This window comes from Hermetia illucens, chromosome 1 (genome assembly GCF_905115235.1).
Source record: "Hermetia illucens chromosome 1, iHerIll2.2.curated.20191125, whole genome shotgun sequence".
Lineage (NCBI taxonomy): Eukaryota > Metazoa > Arthropoda > Insecta > Diptera > Stratiomyidae > Hermetia > Hermetia illucens.
Window position 1 is genome coordinate 113,427,232 of NC_051849.1, and position 23,612 is coordinate 113,450,843.

Below are 23,612 nucleotides of genomic sequence, written 5' to 3' on the forward strand. Positions count from 1 at the left end.
CCATGATTTTTCGTCCAGTGGAATATGGCTATTGAGTAGGCTCCATTGATGTTATCGCTACATTTGAGGGATCGATTGGTTTTCGATACATGATTGCAATTTTAGTGGTGAAGTTTGTCATAATTTGGATAATCTGAGATCGGTCTTCAATCGTTGACACACACAATTCTTTCACCAATTGTCGCAAAAATAATCATCGCTCGAGGTTCTTTTTTTTTTAAATTTAATTTTTCTTCAATGTAAATTATGTAACTGGCAAAATTCTTCACAATCTTTAGATGCCTGCATCTCTATTGAAATATGTATAATCTTTATTTATTTTTTTTTAAAGTTCCTACAATTGTTAGCTTCCATGATAATAAAAGCTTCGCTAAAGGAAGGCTGGTAAAAAAATATCCATCGAAATATTTCTATAGTGCGACTAATTATTTTACCATTATTCCACTTTGATTTACTTTGCGGCCCGCCGTTAATTTTACGGTATAAATTTGTCCATTTAGGGTATATGCATTTTCTACATCGCATGTCCGCCATACTTTTATACCATACTTTGCTGGCTCTGATGGTATATACTAAGTTAATCTAGAGGGCTACTCTGCATGGATGAAACTGCTCTTATCTTCTTTGATATGAACTTCAGGAGTATTCGCATCGTCAAATCTGATAAACCTTGTTATATTTCAAAATCGATTGAGACCCATGGTAGCTCGATGTAGCAGATAAGAAGTTGACTTCAACATATCCGTTCAATAGGCAGTACTAAAGTTATTTTGCATCTGGCATTACATTAACTTCAAGTGCGCATAGATTCTCTGAAGCGTGAACATTATCCACGTGAATTGCTTTCGCTGGAAATATACCGGGTACCCTGGGTATTGAACCACATTGTAAAGACTGACATGGGTATCCATACGCCTAATTTTTTTTCATCGGATATAGTCATATGAGGTATCAAATGAAAGGTCTCAATTAGTACTTTTCAAAGTTTTGCACAAGGAGTTTTGCAGAGGGTGAAAAGTGGTAAACTCACCCATTATCAAATCATGAAGCAGCCTGGTGGCTCCTAAATACCACCCCCCCACCTCCATACCAATATTTGTTCAAATTAAGTTAATAATAGTGTTTTACTATAATTTTTAATAGCTGATTATAAAACCTCCCTTAAGTTTATCCTAGAATCAGTAATATAGGCTTTATAATATAAATCAGGATCTGACCAAGTTCTGTGGAAATCGTACTGTTACTAACCAAGTTATAGTAGGTCAAAGTTGTCGCTTCAGTGCAAATTCGAAAACTTTGAATGTCAGTAGCACGCGAAAGTGAATATTCTAATATAATATATGCATATGCATTACGTGCTAGGTCCACTCTAATGTTTTTATATAAGACCTACACAAAACTTTTTATACCTGAAGAGCACAGCTTCTTCCTGACTTCTTGCTTAAGATTAACGTGATGATTGCAGTCAAGATGAGGGTACAGCACGGAATGGCTGGAAACGTTGTATAAGGTGGAAAATATCAGCACGGACCGGAGACTTCAAAAATAAATACTGTGAGATATTGAAAAAGACTCTAATACATCATTAACAAATATCGATAAAATTTACCAGAAAATGCATGCCAGGCTGCGTTTTAAGGATTAAAAAAAAATACTGGCCTGACTTCGCTGGTGGATATGGAAAATTCGTGACACGAGTGCCACAATTAATACGGAAGATTCACGGCGGAGTGCATCCTCAATCAATGTTTCTCTTACCACAGATCGTCATGAGACGCGGCCTTTCTGATCCCCACAGACACATTCTCCTGCAACAATAATTAAATATGCCCCTATGTTTAGCGTGGAATCTGTACGGACTTAACAGAAAAGGAAGTTGGGTTTGTACTAATTAAAGAACTAGTCATGTGGATCGATGTTTAATTAAGTCAATACAAAGAAAATCTAATCATAATAAACAAAATAAGAGACAAGAGCCAAGAAGCTTACCAAAGAACCAAATTATAATAAAAATTAAAGTCAGAATATTGGAACCTGAATGTTTCGGATATAAGGCTTTTGGGTACATTTTGTGCCAAGAACTTTCTATGCATGTTTTGCAATTTGTATATAGCTAGAAATTCAAATTATTTCTTCATATATAATATTTTCAAACTCAGAAATAAATATTATGGTCATTCTAAACAAACAAACATTGCATATTCCCGTATGCTGGTGCATACATATGTACACATGAACACATCTAAACCGATCGCACACAGCTTAATATTTCCTATTTATTCCTTTGTCCTCTGTCACCGTTTCCCTATTTTTCTCCAGTGTGTCGACTGTACTCTCTCCTCTATGCAAGAGCATACGTACATTTACATGTACATGGATTGAATAACGCTGGTATAAACATATGCACTATATCCATCTCAATTGGATACCACACACTTCACTAGATTATATACATATGACTGCTTCGAGTAATTGCACTGATATACAAATAGCTGAAAAAATCTAAACACTACGTCCGTGCAATAAATGCAGATGAAATTGTCAATTTGGACCTTCTTTAACTTTGTGAAAACACATTGCTTTCATTGTACTTCTGGAATGAACTTAAGGGCGATTTTCGGGTAAATTTATAAAATATGGTAATATACAATTGTTAACTTTATTTTAGCAGATATCGGAATGGGATGTATTTTGAGGCCTAGATTTCCTACAGATGCAACACCGATTTTTTCGCATGTTTTAGTTAGATAAGTTCTGAGAAGAGACCTCATTCACTTTTTGTGGCGCACATTCAGTATCAGAAATCAGATCAGTATCCGAAAGTTTGGTTCTCATTTGATATGCCAAGTGACCACAATCTTTGAAAAAAAATCTTACGCTCCCCTTTCCTATGTGGGGGGAGTTCCTCTTGTGTGTGAGGTGGCGGAAACGCAAAACCTCTAAGCACTAAGATCCTAGTGGTCCATTGTACCCGATTCCTCCGTTTCATGAAATATCCCGGATTCGTTTGTCTATCGAAGGATTTCCGTTAGTTGATGTGATGCCACCCGCTGCAGCTGGGGCATATCATCCACACATAGAAGATATTGCCGTGACTCAACCAAAATGATACCACTCGATGCATGTAAAGGGTTTCACAGACCACATATTCTCACCAAATTGAGTGATGATAACTTCAGCCGTTTTCGAGTAAATAGGCTGTGACAGACAGACAGATGGACAGACGAGCCCAAGACCTGACAAGCACACCCGACACTAAATTTATGAAAATAAAAAAAGGATGGCTTCACGCGCTGTTGAGCCGGATCTAATCAGGTCCATTCAATCGCAGATCAGATTACGCTTCGAGTTTACGCTGGGATACAAGGATAATGTTTCTAGCCTTCGTGTGACGTATCTCTGTGTTTGTCTATTTCACAAGATAATAAACTTTCGCAGTCGCGTGCTCGTGTCCGTTGAGAATAATGAACGCACGCATTTTACTCTAAACGACATTTTCAAACCGACGAAAAAACACTCACAAAAAAAACTGTGTAAGCGATTTAGCTGAAATTTGAATCCCTTATTCGGAACTCCAAAAATATTTAATTTAGTAATAATAAAAATCGTTGGATTTTCACACAATCTGGTTCAAAGCATGCAGAAGTACATCATGCTTCATACGTGCTCCATGATGCGGGGAGTTCTCGACGGATTCTACCATTAATCTGGCATCGGAATTACCCACACGGCCTCTGGTTCATCTCAAATTAGTTAGACGAAGTTAAGTAAATATTCTATCTATACTAACAGAAGCAATATACGAAAGGTAGGCTTATTTGCTTCACTAATGGCTAACGGCTAAGTGACCTGTTCTTATAATGTCTACAATTTTCAGCAAATGATTTTGCATTAGAGGGCACTGTTAAATACAGAAAGTATTCCCTATTTCGCGACTAAATAAGGTTCTTATATGCAGGTATCTTTATTTTACGGAATCCAGAGTAACTACTTGCATCAGTAAAATATCCTTTCCTATCATTGTTTTACCGCAATTTAATTGTTCTTCAGTACCGTCCAGAATATAAGTACATTCACTTATTCAGTGGTCATGCGTGTTACACACACTCAATTCACTTATTGACTACATCATAAAATCCGACGTTAGGAGCTACCTAATTCCACGCTCTGGACCGGATAAGTACATGGGGATTGTTCTTTCCATGAGATTCTCCAAGCATATTCCTGAACGAATAGAGTCAAAAGAAGCTGCTTCTGAAAGGTGAAATCTTCTCCACACTCCACCCTCAATTTGAAAAGCGGCAGGTGATTATATCCACAAAGCGACCGTTCAATTTAATCGATCAAGATTGACAATAAAACGATGAACCAACAAATCTCACCCGCAGCTACCATAATTGGCTTCAGCACTGAATTATTCGACAATTCCAGTTTTGACGGTATAATAACGTGAATAATTCCACAGATACAATAGAACACAACCAAAATCAATAACGTTGAGCAACTCTTCGTAGTTCAGAATGTGGGTACCAATGCCTAAGTCGATCGATCATTTCCAATAATGGGTGCGCTACGCTGTAATTTAGCTAGACAGTTTGGGGAATCTTTTCTGATGGGCCGGGGTCGAGTTGCCAATCTACACTCCTAGTCCATTGCAGACGGAGGTATATCGCTGGCTCCGTTGCAGACTAGCAATATGTAGACGTGGAAAATCTTAAATTCCCATATACCTTTCTGGCCTTACTGTCCCATGGTGAGTCGGTAACACCTAGCAGCAAAGCTGAATGAAGCGGTCGAAGATGCCTTCAAGTGGCGAACAAAACTGTACGACACCAATTTGTCATTAATCAAAACGAAGAGAGCCTTTAGCTGACTTCACTCGCACAAAAGGCGTGAAATCTTAATTAACGATCGTTCACAAGCCAACCGAAAACCATAATCATATCGTAATGGTGATGCTTTGTTCTATTTGAAATTAGTTTGAAATTAATGGACCACTGGGCCAAATCCTAATAAAATTTTCTCATTAGAAATATTTTGTAATTACCAATAGAGACACGGCGTCGAATGGGTAGTTATCGGGCGCTGTAACCTCTGCCCGCAAAATTCGCAGGCTCACGTCGAGATAATGAAGTTGTCAAAGTTTTAAGTAGCTGGCCCAACTTGTGAATCAGTAATTGGAGAGAAATTACTGGAAATTACAATTAATCGCTTCTTGTTGTGATAAGTGGTCTTCAATTATGGTGCTGATTGGGAATAATAGAATCTCGACGGGAGGAATCTGCAATTTCTTGCAGCAAAATATAAATTTTCACGGTTCGGCTATTCCAGCACTTACCTTCAATTTCCTCCGTTCTATTTTTCAGCCCTAGGATTGCGTCTATAGTATGCCGTGGCGTAATCGTTTGACAACTTGAACCAAATTTCCGAGAACCATCCTTGTAGCACAGTTCAGCATCTGAAAAGAGGGGCCATTATTATACTGTATATATCAAAAGTATGCCTCCATAATAAATTATTACTGTTAAAGTTAAGCAGGGAGCAAAATCTTATTAAAATTGATTCTGTGTCTACCAGTCTATCTCTTTTTTTCGAAAGGTCTGGGTCTAAAATTGCTTCCGACTGTCCACCTGATTCCTGGGACCACATTGAGGAATTACTTCACGGGCGAAGTTATTTCACTCTAGCTGGGCCCTGTTCTTAGTCCTCCCCGCTTTTCTCAATTTACCCTGAATGGATCTACACAGCAGGTTTTCCGGTGGTAGTATTTCGTCTAAAGTTCTTTTAACTTTTACGAATCTCGGACAGTGATAGGAGGTTGTTTTTCTGTAAACCACATCAAATTTATCAATGTCGCAGGACTGATCGCAAACACTGTTTCCATCCACCAAGATGACACCCCAGCCTGGCTATAATCAACCTACAGAAATTCCATGGTCCTTCCTATTCAGCGTTATCCTTGCAAAAGTGCACCGTGGCCTCCAGAACCGGAAATTTAAGTATATGTTCATGGTGTTCTATTGCTGTGGGTCGAATGCGGAACCCTGTGGGACATCCACGGGGGCAATGTACGCCTTGAATCAGTCATCGCTGAAATGCCAGAACATATTGCTAAATAATAGTCTTTATTAACACCGAAATTGCTGATAGCACCAATCACCTCCAGAAACTTAGAGGCCTTTTAGGGTATGCCATCAAAGATAGCAGTATCGTTCTCCCCTATTCTACTCTTGGTTTTCAGTAGTTCGTATTTAATGACCACAGTAATTGCGATTGCATTCAAAAGTCCTTGGAAGCCGTGATTGTGCCTCCTTTACAGGTAACTCTTGGAAAATTTTCAGGGAGAGAGTAGGGTTCATGATCTAGGGAGATAAATTGCCTCCGAGTTGTCCCATCAAAACTCTATATGCGTTCCCCATAGGCTTATGTCCCCCTCTGGACTACAGCTAAACCGATTGTCGTGAGAACATGGGGTATAAGACTCCCTTTACATATAGGACTTCCCATACATTGGAAGAGGGAGTACACAATTTTTTTTTTCGAAGAATATGGCCATATGGGGTATCAAATGAAAGGGTTCAACTAGTGCTTTGTGAAATTCGTCCCATATTTAATATTGGGTGAAACATATGGGAGTGAGTGGTCAAAATATGAACCTCAAAGAGTGTAACAGGTTTCGTTCTCAGAACCTATTCAACCAAAAAATCTAAACAAGTCGGAATACCGGAAGCTCGTGCTTCGGGTATAAAGGTTTTGTGTTCGTGTTATGTAAGAAATTTCAACGCACATTTTTCTATTCGTGTATAACTACAAATTCAACATAATCTTTCATATTTTTCCAAACTACGAGACATACGTACATATTACAGCCATAGATATTACGCTCACCTAAACAAACAAACTGTCTATTTCCGAATACTGTACACATATATGCACGTATATAAATTCATCGTACCCATATTTCCGATTTACTTCTTATATCTATTTGAATTAGGCACTACCCGCAAAGTTCATTAGCATGCATATATTATATACCTACATACACACATGTCTGGTTGACCGATAACTAAAAAACTAAAACAAAACAATTCTCTGCGACCCAATTCATAAGAACTCATTTCGTTGTGGTATTGACGAATTGATATGTGATGATGACGTCATGCAGGTTGTAGAGTGCAGGAAATTCACAAAAAATTGTAAAGTTTCACCCTCTATAACTTTGTTAATAATTGTTGGATTTTCTTCAAACTTGACCAAACTGTGCATTATGTTCCTCATTATACGCATGCCAAATTTTGTACTTCTGGGATGAACATAAGGGGGGTGCCGGGTACATTTTTAAAATATGGAAATATACTATTATTAACTTTATTTGTGCAGATATCGGAACCGCATATATTTTGAGGCCTAGATATCGTAGGGATGCATCACTGTGATTTTTTTCAGATTTTTCGGTTGGATAGTTTCGCAGAACGAGACCTGTTACACTTTTTGGGGGTCATATTTTGAGCCCTCATTCCCCTATGTTTCACCCAACATCAAATATTGAACCAGTTTCGAAAAGTACTAATTGAGACCTTTCATTTGATATCCCACATGGCTACATTCTGTGAATACCGACCCATATGTCTTTTGGACCGGTGGGGAAAATGTTAGAGCGGGTAACCTATAATAGATTACTCCCGGTTGTTGAGGGCCAAGGCGGCCTTTCAGATCGGCAGTATGAGTTCCGAAAAGCCAGATCAACCATTGATGCCATCAAATTGGTTACTGGCTTGGCTGAAGATGCAATTCACGGAAAGGGTAGTACCAGCAAATATTGCATGGTAGTAACCCTGGACGTGAAAAATGCATTCAATTCGGCCAATTCGAATCTAATACGCAAATCCCTAGCGAAGGTTAGTATTCCCGCCTACCTCGCTGCTATCGTCGATAGTTACTTAACTGAAAGGAGGCTATGGTATGATACTGATGACGGACCGCAGGAGTACGTTGTTTCCGCCGGTGTCCCACAGGGCTCCGTATTGGGCCCACTACTGTGGAACATCATGTACAACGATGTACTTAATCTTCCCCTTCCGGAGGAAGCCACAGTGGTGGGTTACGCTGACGACATAGCACTGGTTGTTGTCGCAAAGCATCTTGAAGATGCTGAGTTATACTCAAGCGAGGCAATCAGTGCTGTCAAATGCTGGTTGGAGAGCTCTGGTTTGACGCTTGCGGAGGAAAAAACAGAAGCGCTCCTCATCACGAAGCGCCGGAAGAGAAATTACGCCTGTGTTAGAATTGGGAATTATATCATCACTTCCAAGCCGACCATCAAATACTTGGGGGTGGTGATAGACAGGAAGCTCAGCTATAAGCAACACTTACAGTATGTTTGTGATAAATCATCCACTGCTAGTATGGCCCTGGCGAGGATGATGCCGAACGTGGGAGGTCCACGGCATACCTCTAGGTTGCTTATAGCCAGGGTGGCGACCTCGATCATGCTCTATGCGACCCCAGTTTGGAGGGAGGCGTTGTGGATGTCAGGGAATGCTACCAAACAGAGTTCAGTCTACAGGAGGACAGCCCTGAGGGCATGCTCTGCCTTCAGGACTGTCTCAGATGATGCAGCATTCGTCATTTCTGGAATGATGCCCATTGACATCTTGGCAGATGAGATGGCGAATATATACAATGCAAAGCCAACCTCTTCCTCATCGCGGACGAAGAAGGCTGAGAGGGAGAGATCCATAAACAGATGGCAAGAGCGGTGGGAACGCTCGGGAAAGGGCCGGTGGACGCACAGGCTCATTCCTGCCATCAAGGAGTGGTTGGAGAGACGACACGGTGAGATTAATTATAATCTCACCCAGTTTCTCACGGGACATGGAGGATATCTCCAATACCTTCACAGTTTTAAATTAGAGACCTCACCCGATTGTCCAAATTGCAATGAAGTCCCAGAGGACCCAGAGCATGTATTCTTCCACTGTCCGAGATTTGTGGAAGAAAGGAGGAATCTAGAAGAGACTCTAGGAGAGGTGCTGGTACCAGAAAATCTGGTACCGAAAATGCTAGCACATCAAGAGAATTGGGATGCGGTCAACTCCATGATCGCACCTATTCAAGATAAATTGCGAAAGGCAGTGGAAAGGAGAAAAGCGCGGTCACGTGCGCCGCGTATAGAAGAAAGGTGACAAAGCTAGAGTGAGCTGACTCCGCCCCGTGATGTAATAACTTATGGTGGTTCCGCGGGGCAGGGAGGGAGTCGGGGGTGGTTTTAGTGGGTAAAAATCTCACACGGTGGTGTGTCCAGACCAGTGTCTTTTTGAAGATTTCCACCTCCTCAACAAAAAAAAAAAAGACAGACAGACAGACACCGTCTCGATTCTAATAAGGTTTTATTTCACACGAAACCTTAAAAATAATGATAGTAGTGTATCTAAACGGAATCTAGGCCTCAAAATAAATCCGGTTCTGAAGTCTATGCAAATATAGTTGACAATAGTATATTTCCATATTTTAGAAATTTAGCCGGAAACCCCTTTTAAATTCATGCTAGAAGTATAATTTGGCAGTGGCATAAGAGTTGACATAAGGTATAACTTTGGGGATTTAAAGGAAATCTAACTATTATTAACAAAGTTATAGAAGGTGAAACTTTTACATTTTATATGAATTTCGAATATTTTAAAACGTGTATGACGTCATGACAACATATCAATTCATGAACACCACAACAAAGTGAATTCATATGAATGGGAGAACGCATGGAAGTACTTCGTTCTAGATTTTTGATCATTTATATATCAATATTGATTATTCGAAACAGGCATATGTATGTATTTATATGTGCATATATGCTAATCAAGCTTGGGGTAATACCTTGATATCCCACATGACTACACTCTGTAAAAAAAAATTACACCCTCCATTCACATGTACCGGGAGCCCCCCTTAAAATTTGCATAAAATGGTGCCATTTACTGTATGTAAAGGAAACGTCAGACCACACCTCGCACCAATTTTCGTCACAATCCGTCCAGCCGTTTCCGAATAAATCGGGTGTGACAGACAGATAGGCACATACGCACAGTGACCATTAGGCTATCATCTTCCAGATGGAGCATAGGACAGGAGCAAAATAAATCATGAAAACTCCAGTAGCGGGTTGGTCATCCAAAAAACTCGACAAGCAAATGTTCGAGGAAATACTTCTGCAGGAAGCGATGCCGGTGGGAAGTGCAGAAGAAAAGGTGACCCAGGTTCTTGAAAAGATGAACAAGTCGGGAAACCGGAAGCTTCAGGTATGAAAGGTTTTGTGTATTTCTTATAAACCTAAGGCATTTGAGTGCGCACTTCCCCCATTAGTACATAGCATGTAATACATGCATATATTATGTGAGAGTGTCCACTTTGGGATGATATTGACATTCATTTTCTTGAATTTGCAAAGAAACGACTCATTTGACCTACTATAGCTTTGTTAGTAATAGTGCGATTTCCACCAAACTCGGTAGGATCATGTTCTATATTATAGCCCATACTACTGCACTTGATGCTAAGATGAACTTAACGGGGGTTTTGCAGCTAATTACTAAAAAATATAGTAATATACTATTATTAACTTTATTTAAAAGGATATCGGTATAAGGGAATTTCGGAGCCAGAGATAGTGGAAGACTCCTGATTTTTTTGCAGATTTTTCGCTCGGGTAGTTTCTGAGAATGGGTCCGTTAAAGAGATGGTCCATTTTGACAACTCGCGCTCCCCTCTTTGCAAGAAATGCTAAAACTAAGACCGGCTTCAGAAAGTCTAATCGAGAACTTTCGTTTCATAGACCACATGACTATATTTGGTGAAAAAAATTATACATCCCCACTTTGAATATATGGAGACCCCCTTCAATTCGATCTAAAAGGATGTTACCTACTGTATGCGTGAGCGCTCACAGTTTCCACCTGTCCACCAAATTTGGTGTCAATCACTTGACCCGTCTCCGAGAAAAATGCGTGTGATGGACAGACAGACGGAGAGACGGACACATGGAAAGACGCACAAACGCACAGACTCACAGACGGACAGAAGGACAGACGGACATTTTCCCTGTTTGGTGCTTTGTGGATTATGGCATTCACACAGTCTCTTTTTCGTATTGTTATTTTTTTCCCTATTTGATTTCAATGAGACTGTGCTTCAGTTTCACAATCATCACACTTAATACTGTATAATTAAACAACCTACACCTAATAGCTTTCACTATGTTTTTGAAAGTAAAAAACAAAAGATCGGATAATAACTAATACCAACCTGTTGAAAATAATAAAGTGATGAAAATTGATCTGACCTGATCAATCAGATCGACCACTTTGAAGTCAACACTGGGTTTAAAAGTTGTCTTCATGTGCGCACAAAAGAGGCTCAGAAATTGTCCTCGAAAGGGATCACCATCCAATGGTCGCTTAGTTTTGCATCCGTGTTGCGCCCACCACTTCTTGCAGGGTTGGGGAGGTGCGACCCCCAAGATTAGCATTGGCCGCTTGTGTGATCCAGCTGTCGCACGACAATGGGAGATTTAGTTTCCTGATCGGATGGCAGATATACTGGATAACTTGTCTGAAAATATCGATGCGTATTGGACCGCTCTCAAAAATGCCCTTTTCTCGGATGTTACACAGGTCGTTAGCCACATTCTGAGGGAGCGTCCTAAGATCTGGCTGACTGCGGAATCATTGAAGCGGATGGATGTACGGAAGGGGTTGAATACCCCATTGACCGCTGCGAATGATGGGAACCGTGACGCGTACGGACTCCCGTACTAAGCAGAATCTCCAGAAGTTTAGCGCAGTGCACGCCCTGACAAGAGAGAACTTGCTATTGCGTCGATCAGGTTAACGGAAGATGCCGCAGAACACAATGATTTCAGAAGTGTATACCCGATCCCGAAAGAGCTTGCATGTTGTCGCAAATCTTTCGATGGTCGTCAACCATCGACTTTTCATCCACGATGACGAGCAACTAAAGAGGTGGAAAGAACACTTCACCATGGTCCTTAACCGTATCATTTCCGGTGAGGTTCTTCCTCTTGTGGACGAAATCGCTATTCACCGAAGCATGCGGATACGGGCTCTTCCTCCAAGCAAACGAGCTTTCAATGCAATCAAACGGAGTAAAGCCGATGTGATTGACGGTCTCCCGGCAGAGTTATTTATTGCTGTACCTCCAGTCACTGCAGATCTGCTACTTCCACTTGTACGGAAATCTTTGGGAATCCGAGACCTTTCTCAGAGAGTGGAACAATGGGATGATCGTTAAGATTCGGAAGACAGTGTGAGTGTGACAATTGGAGTTGAATGCTTGATCGACAGAGAGCAGGCTAGTTTCCGCTGCGGATACTGTTGCATTGACCCAGTCATCACTCTCCGGATTATTTTGGAACAGTGCGCAGAGTTTAGATCTTCGCTTCACCTGCTCTCCACCGATTTCGAGAATGCTTTCGATAGGGTGAACAGGGAATGTATCTGGAGTGCTCTACTCAAGACGGGGGTTCCGGAGGAACTAATTGTCATTTAAACCTTCGTATACACTGTGACCGGAAGACGGAAGTGGCAGTGAATAGGTTGGTGGATGGTAAGGAGGAGCGAAAATTGTATTCCTGGTTACGCCATGCGATGGAATTTCGCTCTCCCAGTATGGCTCTCGAGTAGATCGCGACAAAGACGCTTGGCACAGAACAGTAGTGGAGGAGTTCAGGCGTCCCGGGCAGGGTAACGGTGAACGATGGCGCGGAGACTTGGTTGGTACGCTATACCCCACCAAAAGGTAAACAGTAACCATATTATCGTTTTTGCCTCTTTTCATGCCTATTGGCATTTGTTTAGCTCCTATTCAATCCATTCTGAGGTACAGGGTGTCCACATAATTCAATCAATTTCTTCCACTATCTTTTAAGGATTCCAATTTCTTATAAAGAGAATTCTGTTTTTATTTGGAGGAATGGGCGGTTTTCGAATATAACACAAACTAACCACTTCTTTCACAAAAAGTAAAAATTCACCATTGAAAACTGTGATGAAATTTTTTATCCTACCTCATATACAAGCTGTTCTTCTTTTTCTTTAGCCTTTGTCCCGTTCACAAGCGGGGTCGTCGTGATCGGTTTCGCCATTTGGCTCTGTCAAATGCCTGATCTGGATGCAATCTCGAGGCTTTTAAATCCCCATCCAGTGTATCAAGCCACCGTTGTTTCGGTCGCCTTTTGGTCGTTTACCATCGATTTCGATTTTCAGACCAATCTTGCCAAGTTAATTCTCATTAGCGCGAGTTGCGTGACCATACCATGGAAGACACCTCCCTCGGAATTTTTCCACGATCGGTGCAACCCCATAATAATCGCGGATATCCTCGTTTCCAATGTGATTAAAACGTGTCATGCCACTAGTCCAACGCAACATCTTCATCTCCATTACTGCAAGACGCCGTTCATTGGTTTTTATAGTCAGCCTTTTGTATACAAGCTGCTCAATATTTCGGATTATTAATATGCAATTCCAAACTGTATGCGGCCATACCAGAATTCAATATCTCGACTAAATTGATAAGATTGGCCCTGGCCAATGCGTTAGATTAAATAAAAGGAGAAGGATCACCCTCAGCCGATAACAGTGATGGCGGCAAAATCGGGCACGGTTGTTAGCAACCAATTTCAGCTTACAAAAACTGTTTCGTTCGAAACGTCGTAAAAGCTAATACTATACAAGAGACTTAGATTCTTAGCGAAAAAAATTGCGAACCCTTGTTCGCGTTTGGGAGAAGAACTCTCTGAAGAATTTTTTCCCACTGCAGGAGGATGCACGATCCCTTCGACTATATAACGATGAAATTTGTGAGCGACTATTGACGTGAGTCCGGTAAACACAATAATACATAGGAGTCCCGAGGAAGGATACAATTTCAGAAAACATCGTTTTAAGTAGCCGAAAAGTGACAATGCGCTAGAACTTTCTGCTTGATTGCTGCCCCATTTTCTTACAACCGTTCAAGAACAACACACGGAGAATTCGAAACGCTGGTTAGGGAGTTCGTGCAATGGTGTATGACAATGGACAATACGATCCAGTAAAGTCCAGCAAAGAACCTAAGCAGTGGTTAGAACAAGTTGAAAAAGACCAAAGTGGCAGCATCAAAAATTCTGTTTGCATGAGGATGATCACTTCACATTTCGACAAGTTGATCCACGTATTTTAGAGGAATTACAAAATTTAACGGCCACAGGTATCAGACGGTTGATTTCTTTCCGAACTTGGAGAGGCGACTACAGAGAAGTAGATTTTACTCGAATAAACACATCAAACAGAGGCTTGTTTTGAGACCCTCGACAAATCTGACATTACGGAAGGTGTATTGATCTTGAAAAGGATCACGTTGGATATTAAATTAAAATTTTTCTGAAAAAATGGATTTTCATTTCGAGTCAGCAAACTTTTGACCCCACGTAGTAGATACCGTATCTACAAACATGTTCGCTACAAGCCAGGATATTGAATTGAAATGCGCATAAATATAAGCGCGTACTATGAACTGCAATATTCTCAATTTAGGAAAATATGGAATGGCTCCAATGAATAATTTGCCATCAATTACCTCAATAACTTTATGTAATAAATTAACTACAAACGATGATTTTCCAAATATTATTTACAAACAACCACCTCTTTTTGCACACTTCTCCACTTATGGTGGATAATAAATTTTTCGAGTTTTATCCTTTATCGTCTTCGTCAAGTGGGGAGGTTTTAGGATTTTGCGGACTTCTCCTGATCACTTCATTTTCAGGTTCTTGAATACCTCCTGTGGTCTACTATGCTTCGTTTGAACACTTCTCTCTGCAAATCTCAAACTCTTAGAGAAGTAGAGAAATTGCAAATTAGGTGGACTTCCTGCGCAACGTTATCTCGAAGAAGTTTTGTAGGCTCACATTATACTATTTTCAGGTTTCATTCCTAATGTAACCAAACCCTTTCCGGTGGAACACGGCTTTCGTTCCAAACGTCATCCTCTGTTCTGTCAATCAATCAATCAATCAACATAGCATTGATACCTTGCAAACCTTTAACTTTTGCATCAATTCAGCGCTTGTGTAAACATAAAGCCTTACTAAAACCGGTTTACTCTCTGCTTGTCTAAGTGATTTTCTGCGGAGTTTAAGGGAACTTCCATAAAAGCGAAAATAGGTTTTTTTAAGATTTTGTGTAAAAGAAAACCTTATTAAAATCTGTCTGTTTGTTTTTCCGTCTGCCTGTCTGTCACACGCACTTATCTCACAAACAGTTGTATCGATTGACACGAAATTTGGTGGGAAGGTAAGAGCTGTGAACGCCCACGCATGCAGTATGTTACATCGTATTATGTGGAACTTAATAGGGCTCCCCAAACATGCAATGGCCATTTGCAATTTTTTTTCACCAAATATAGTTATGTAGGGTTCAATGAAAGGTCTGGAGTAGTACTCAATACCGGGATCAGTTCTGACATTTAATACATTTAATACAGGGGCGGGTCGATGCTGGGAGCTGGAAAGTTTTCATTTCTTTCATGGACCCATTCCCGGAATCTTCCCAATCAAAAAGCCTAGGCTCCGAAATACCCTCCATACCATTGTCTTTTTAAATAACGTCAATAGTAGTATATTACTACAATTTTTAGTAATTGAGTGTAAAACCCGCTTATGTTTATCCTAGAATGATGCTACAATACAAAGTTTTATTACACCAAGTTTGATGAAACGAAGTTATACAGTGATAATCCCGATAATTCGTATATGAATAATTCGTATTTACAAATTTGCGGTCTCCTGAATTAACTTTCTTTATTTTGCGATAATTGGTAATCCCAATATTTCGTAGCAAATCGTTAATCCCTTAACGATACGAGCCATCGGGATTCTACTATAGTCGGTCAAAGTTGCGATACAACCGCAAGTTTGCCATTATATATAGAACCATATTGTTATTTCGGCAGAAAATGTTGGGCAAATTGGTGTTCGGTTTATGGCTGACCAAATATGCGGAGTTCGGTTGATCAAGGGTCAGATAACTACGAGTATACTGTAACAGAATTTATGTTTTTCATACTTTTCAATTTGACCCATTAATAGCTAACAGCTCTTGTTTGCACGCAAGTAAGTAAAATGTAGTAATGCGTGCATAGTAAAATGTTAGAAATAAAATCACACACAGAATCCATCTTTCATTGTTTTGTTGAAAAAATGCTCAAACAACTTAAGAACGTAGGATTTCTTTGATATCTGTATATATGAAAGGGAAAGGTGGTGTATATATGTATATCCGTTCAAGATCCACTTCAACGCCCTTCAAAGATATCAATTTTTTTAATTGACGTTATCTCTCCACTAGATGGCGCTACAACGCCGTTAGGAATACATAGGTGTTCAGAACGGGGAGTTAAAACGAGTTGAATGTATCTTGTTTTCTCATAAGTGCATGACGTATTTTCTCTGGATACAATGCGAAGAAAATTAACGGAAAAGTATAAAGTGAAACCCTTACCGAGAAAGAATCACAAACTGTATTTTCGTATCGTAAAAATGGCCTCAAAAACTCAAAAACTGACTAGTTAATATTTTGTATTAAGGGTTTTAGCTTATATACAGCTTTTACTTTTCGTGGCATGGATTCATGCGGACGCAGGATATTAGGCTAGATTTTTTCAATTCTCCTATGATACGTTCCAGCAAGTGTTTGTTGTTAAAAATGGAACGTTCGCGAAGTCAGTCGAGGAGGCCATTCCACAGGTGCTCAATTATGTTGCAATCTAAAGATTCTGAAGGTTTCGTGTATCTTCGGATAATCGAACAATAACCAAATGCGTGTTTTCCCCACTTTATATTTTGAGCCATTGGCTTTGTTTAGCTTGAATTTTTGGCAAATACCCAATTTCTCTGCCCTGACATGGAGATTTTTTTTAAAATATCACATCTACATTTCCCTCCATAAATATCAAATTACCTACGTCGTCCGTTCCGTAGCAGCCCCAAACCATAACACTACCTCGCAATGTTTTACTGGCCTGTTCAGATTTTTCAGCTCCAGTTTTGTGTTAGACTTTCTCCACCCTATTGCTTTTCCATTGCTGGAGAATATAGTATACTAAATTTAGACTGGCTGGAAAAAACACATCAGCTTCCGATGTTTGACTTTCATCAAGGTAGTTCTGGGCAAATTGAAATCACTTTACTTGATTGAATTCATTAACCTAAGTTTTACTCCGTGCAATACGCGATTAGCACGGCTAGGTGGAAAAGGGTTCGCAGCATGCAATTAGGGTGGCCAGAGTATAGCCGACTTTTCGTACATTTACAGTTTATTAAACAAACAGTAAAACGCAAATCCTCGGGGTCACCAAACCTGCAAAGCGTTTCATCAATCGAGTTATCTGGCAATGGAATGACAATGTCCAAACAAAGACCCATAGAAGAAGCGCCTCAACCGTAAGCATCTTGTCGTTGTATCGCCTTTTGGCCAATTGGCAAATTTACAAAAATGCCAATCGGGAAGCAAAGAGAGCGATCGCTATCACCTGAGCGGCCTGCTTCAAAGATCTTTACAATAAATTGAACACTAGGAGCGGTGGGAAAAATGTGTATCGACTTGTCAAAAACCGGCACCCACAAAGGATATATAGTTCTGTTGCGTTAATAACAAGAACGATACTTTGCATGGCGATCGCCGAGCTACGTGGATGGCTAGTGGAAATATTTCCTCCGCTCCCACAAACCTTGTCACCAGCAATTAAATAAATGAAATCGGGGAAAGTAACACGTCCTGACAACATGGAAGCCCAGCTCAGGAGAGCGAGGAACTGAGATCCAAATTTGGGACTGTGTAAGTTCTTCAATCAGGTTATTGTGGAGGGTAAACACCATCTGGCAGGAAAGCACTACCGTTCTAATTTGAAACAAGTCGAGAAATCGGGAGTTAAACGCGCTAGGTATGAAAGGTTTTGTGTATTGCTTATACAAGGATATTTTAATGGGCATCTGTTCCTTTGTACCTAGCTGTTTTAAGCATTTATTTATCAGACCATTCGTTTTAGTGCGATAATGACATTCAAACTCTTAGAATTAAAGAAATTTGCACGAAAGTGATAAATTTGACGTATTATAGCAGAGTTAACAATGCCGCGATTTCCATCAAGCTTGGTAGTATCATGTTCTATAGTATAACCTATATTACTACGAAAGTTTTAGGATAAACTAAAGGGAGACTCCCAGAAAATTTCTAAAAATACACTTATAATAAATATGGTAATAATAAAGTATTTAAACAGGGGGAGTTGCATGCGTACTCCGTAATTACAAGAGCGGTTCACTTTTTGGTATTGTAGGCTGGTAGGCTCTGATTTTCAGGCCACTATTAGTAAGACATTTCTTGTGGGCGCGTGTTACATAACTGTGCTGTTAAACACGTCTCTATTGCAATGTTTCAACGATGTGATCGCGTATGTCCTCATTTTGGACTTGACCATAACGTATTACGCAACCCATCCAACACAACACATTTGTCTCCATTGTCGCGAGGCACCATTCATTGTCTTTGGTAGTCAGTCAGCACTCAGAATTATAGAAGGCAGATTTTTAGAATACGCTAGTATCTCGTCGAAGTATTTTCCTCAAAAAGAAGCAGAAGAAAACGTAATATAATGACTTATATCAGTTACTTACAGATGTCAAGGTTTGATATCGTTCCAGGATGGAAAAGGGATCTTAAAATCATCATAAAAATATTGGAAGATCATATTCTACATATGGTAAACCCGCTTGAGAAAAGGACAACATTGAAAATGTTATAAACATACTTAAATGTCGAGAAGTTACTAAACACAGCCCTACAAGATACTTATATCGAATCACAGAAGAAGCAAGCTTAATGTTGGTAAGTATCAATCGTATAAAAAAAATACTGTCTGCCGACGAAACTACATAGTTAGTGGGAGATGGCAGTAGGATTAAGTGGAACATTGGCCCTATGCGACTGAAATAAATAAACTGGCAATATCGAAAGCGATCTCTGATAAGACTAAGCCATGATACAAAGCAGAAAGAAAACATCAATTAGCTAAAACGTGGCACTGAACGATAAAAACTTGATCCAAGTGGATAACAGGAAGGCAAGAGATACATCACGTTTCGTTATTAAAACCTCTGTTAAAACATGCACAGATTTAGGCAATCCTGTGCTACGGCAGGGAGACCTGCCACAGATCAATTCGCAGGCGAATTTTAAACCCAGTAAAGAGGAAGGCCGATGGAGAACCAGATACAATAGCTAGTTATACCTTTTATATGAATGATCGGAAAACTTCATCAACATCGCAATTCGGGCAAGCTCTATAATACGGCTGGACGGCGGGAGGATCCCTGGATGGGAATTCAAAGGCGAAGTAGAGGTTAGATGAACACATTGAACATCGAAACGGCGATTAGATTGATAGCGCTACTTATTTTTCGGAATTGGCGGACGCGGCTGCACGATCGAGAAAAGTGGAGAACCGAACTTGGGCTGCAGCGCCATTGAAGAAGAAGAAGAAGGCGAAACCAGTTCTTAGCAAAAACCAATGAGGTAAAGGACAACTTCATGACCTAGGCAAGGAAAACATGGCAATATAATCCATAATAACCATAATGTGTAAAGCGTTAACAAGTTTCTTTCATTGGAAATTCACTTTGACAGTATGGGAAATGGAAGAGAACAAATAATAGACAAATCAACATAACAAAGACCATATGCCATTCAGTCTTCCCCAACGGAGAGTACCCTATTATGAAGGACACGGAAAGGGTATTTGATTTCTCTGAGCGAAAAATCCAACAGGAACAGTGAGACGTAGAATGAAGTATACAGTGAGACAATGATTTCTTTCAACTTAGGAAGCCATTCAACGAACTGGATATACTAAACATATGGATCCCATTAGGATATTTTTAAAATCACTTCGGAGTAAAACACAATCTCTACCGCGGAAGAGAAAATGCTGAGAGGACTTCGATGTTGATAGCCAAAAAATATTAGTGACTTTATAATGCAGTCAGAGAATGGAGACGGGGAAAAACTACATCATCGATGGCCAAGGCACCTAAAATACCGACGCCAATTTTCGACGGAAAGACGATAGATTATTAACAGATTATTGTATATAAAATATTCCGCTCTAGCAGTAAAATGAAGCTTTCATAAAAATAGCAGTAGCACTAAAAAACACGACAAAAATTCGGAAGGCGGTACCAGAAAATACAGTGGAACCCTGATACTGTTTTCCGATTATTCGTATTTCTGACTAATTCGTACAAATGTGCCGATCCCCATTCCCTTCAGCAAACGAATTATGGGGACTCTACCGTATTTAAGCTACTACTCCCTTTTATGGAGAAGATGAAGCAAATTCGGCTATAGAATCGTCCATTCCCTGTTATTTTTTCGAGGAACATTTGGTTTTGCAAGATTGAAAGGGACACGACTCTGCGTTGAATCTTTGCGGCAAACGCGAATTTAATAACGTATTTCCGTGCTATTTGCACACATCCATTACCTATAGCCTTTAGTTCATCCCTTGATCGGTCCGGTTGCCAATGTAGAGAAGTCAATGGGGCTTTTACTACAAATATAACGATATGCTGTTTGTAGCCATATAAAGGAAGTATTACAGACAAGCCAGGAATATACAAATCTAAGCTAATTCATTCGTTGCTGCGTTAAAAGCATTAACTTTTCACTGTATTTTAAAAGGAACAACGATGAGTATATGAGTTCAGGATATTCTTAAATAAATCAAAATATGCGTTGAAAACTACTGACTATGAGCGCACTGGCAAAAAAACTGAACAATAAGAGATTGTGTTCTTCATTAAAAGTAAGGCTTCCGTTTTTTATCTCGATGATTCCCTCCTATAAGGATCTCGCTGTGACCTTTGACAACAAACTGTCAATTATTTTTCATTATGTCGATGTACTCAGTCGCGCTTCTAGGATGTGAGGCTTTATCTTTCGTTCCTCCCATCATTTCATGAATATCCATTCTTCAGTCCTTTTTCTTTGATATTCTTGAATATATATGTTCCCGTAGTGTGGCCTCGTTCCCATAATTACGACTGCCATGCAGCTGGTTTGGAAGGTTCTTTTTAAATTTTCCTAAATTTAGAAAGAACTTTCCCGACTCGAAATATCCTGATCGTCTGTTTTCCTTAATCTGACATCCCCATAATCTCGAAGATGCTTGACTGACACATGTGTCCTTTTCAAACTTTATTTTATTTATTTATTATTTGTAGTTTCCGAAATTCAATACCGTGGCACACCACACAATATTTGCAACATCAATGTTCTTGAGACTCCATTCACGGAGCTCTTGGGATGCTTCAACTTCCTCTTCCTCTTTAGCCACTTACAGAAATGGGGTTATTGGTGCATTGTAATTGTTTGTGTTGTTTTTTATATGCAGTAAGAAATTAGAGTAGTTCAAATAAATAAAATAAATGGCAAGAGTTTCGGGATGTATTCTGTTCACAGTAAAACTTTCAAAGAGTCACAACGGTAGCCGGCCTGATGAGAATGGGGCGGAAAGAGCGACTTTTCCCCGGGCCCCCAGGTTTCCTGAACTCCGAATGAAAAGAAGTGATGATAAGGGCGCTCGCACAATTTTCACATGGTGTATATCGGTGCCCGGATTTTCTCACACGTCTTGCACGGTAGCCTTGGAGATCATTCGTTGTCTCTTATAATCTGACTTCACGCATAGGGAGTTATGAAAAAACGTCAGCCGAAGTCTAACATTAGGAGGACTAATACGAACTTAGAACTTCCGCATGACATGCATTCCCCTACGTCGGAGTAAAGATCGCACCCGGTTATGAATGAGATCGGAAGTAATAAGGCATCTGTAAATAACTGAAATAACTTTGAAGTCAGGTGCCAGCTCACTCACAAAGTGTTAGATGCTTGAAGATATAAATCTGTTGGACAAGTGTCAACTACGAAAATGATGGGCCACGGCTAGGCTATAAAAGCATGCAATGGTGATCAAGTAAGACCTATTTTCCCTGGGAACACCGATCACATTCTGGCACATGTATCTTGGCCCGCGTCAATGTTTAGCGTCAGTTAAAGACAGCATAGACCTTTGCGCCAATTAATCTTGCAGAGTTTCAATGTTTTTGTAATTAATTGGAAGCGCCGCAGTGTGTCTCGCACTAACATAGTTTCAGGGGTATTGATACAAATTTGTCTCGAACCGCTAGGCTCGTTGTCAAAGGGTAAGCGCCTACAAGGGCCGTTGTCGTCACGCCTTTCGGTCAGAATACGGTTATCTATCCAGAATGAGCCCAACACACCACTCATTACCTTCTCGGGAGATCTCGTCGGACAGGCTGCTCTCCAAGCTTTCCACGGATTTGAATTTCTCCATTATGGTCTGGAAATTCTTGGTGTCGCGGATGTTCTCTAATAAATGGCGGAAACTCTCGATTTCCTTCGGCGGGAACTTGTTGTTGTTAGCTACGATTTTCTCGACAAGGTGCTGGAAAGTTTGCTTCTGCACTTCCGTGACCGGAGTTTTAATATCCATTTTCATGCAAATGTCGGCTTCGTTTTCACACGCGGCGCCACTTTGTAACGCGAACAATTGTTTGATTTTGCCAATTCGTCGTTGAGAGTATTCTGGCGTAGCTTGTACAGGACGCACCGCACACGCGGGACACGGAACACTGGATGGGCGAGCACCACCCACTCGCTTCCCAACCTGACACAATTCTATTGTTTTCGGAACGGGTTAAGAAACACTTGGCCGGCGTCAACTCACTTACAAAGGGCCCGGAACTAGCCACGCTGCAGGCGAAAGACCGCTGTTGACCGAGTAATTAAGCAACTTCATGTCGGCACTGTGCAGCGGGTAACGATCGACGGTCAGCAAGCAACGGACGAGGACGACCTCACGCGCAAAGGGCAAGTCAACGTCTAGCAGCTGCAGGGATTTGCTGTTCAAACAAAGAGTACACCATCAACCCGAGTCGCGGGGCGGTCGCTCGAGTTGGGCTGGCGGCGCGACGCACATCGCATTCCTGATTCCCTCATGTGCGCGAAGGGGAAGGCGGTAGCGTTCACAATCAGGTTGCCTGCTCTGAAGACTACACTCCCAGCCTGTTCTCGTAGATGGGCCCTGAGGAGGAGCGGCGCGGCGGAGTAGGACTCCGCGCAAGGCGTGTGCTGCTCGGAAGCAGTCGTCGTCGACGGGGAAATGCTGTTGGGATGATGACGCCCCTTTTCTCTCTCCACGCCGGCAGCAGATGGCAGGTCGTGGGGTGGTCGGAAGTGACCACTTTTGAAGATTATGATGCCGGAAAATCCGTCCGCCGGGCGGGGATGGGATGTGTAAGGAAAATGGAGTTTCACGGCAGTTGCACTTTTTCACACAGAAATGATTGCTTGCTGCAGGACTCGATAAGATGCTCGTGGCGGAGGGCACACTGCGAAATTAAACACAAGCCGAGCGTTGAAAAATTACCTCCTCGCGCTGGGACAATGGGAATTTTTCGCTGCAAGTAAATGGATTTG

At 40.8% G+C, this 23,612-nt stretch overlaps 1 protein-coding gene across 1 annotated transcript in view; it reads right to left on the reverse strand.

Moving 5' to 3' along the window:
• LOC119661059 (retinal homeobox protein Rx) overlaps positions 1-22,906 on the reverse strand; it is a 131,725-nt gene extending 108,819 nt beyond the window's left edge. Inside the window, exons 1-2 of the mRNA XM_038070260.1 lie at positions 22,404-22,906; positions 5,339-5,458 (exon numbers count right to left, since the gene is read on the reverse strand). Of these exons, the coding sequence (XP_037926188.1) occupies positions 5,339-5,458; positions 22,404-22,632 (349 nt within the window). The 5' untranslated portion in view covers positions 22,633-22,906. The remainder of the gene's footprint in view (positions 1-5,338; positions 5,459-22,403) is intronic.
• Between the last annotated feature and the right edge of the window lie 706 nt (positions 22,907-23,612).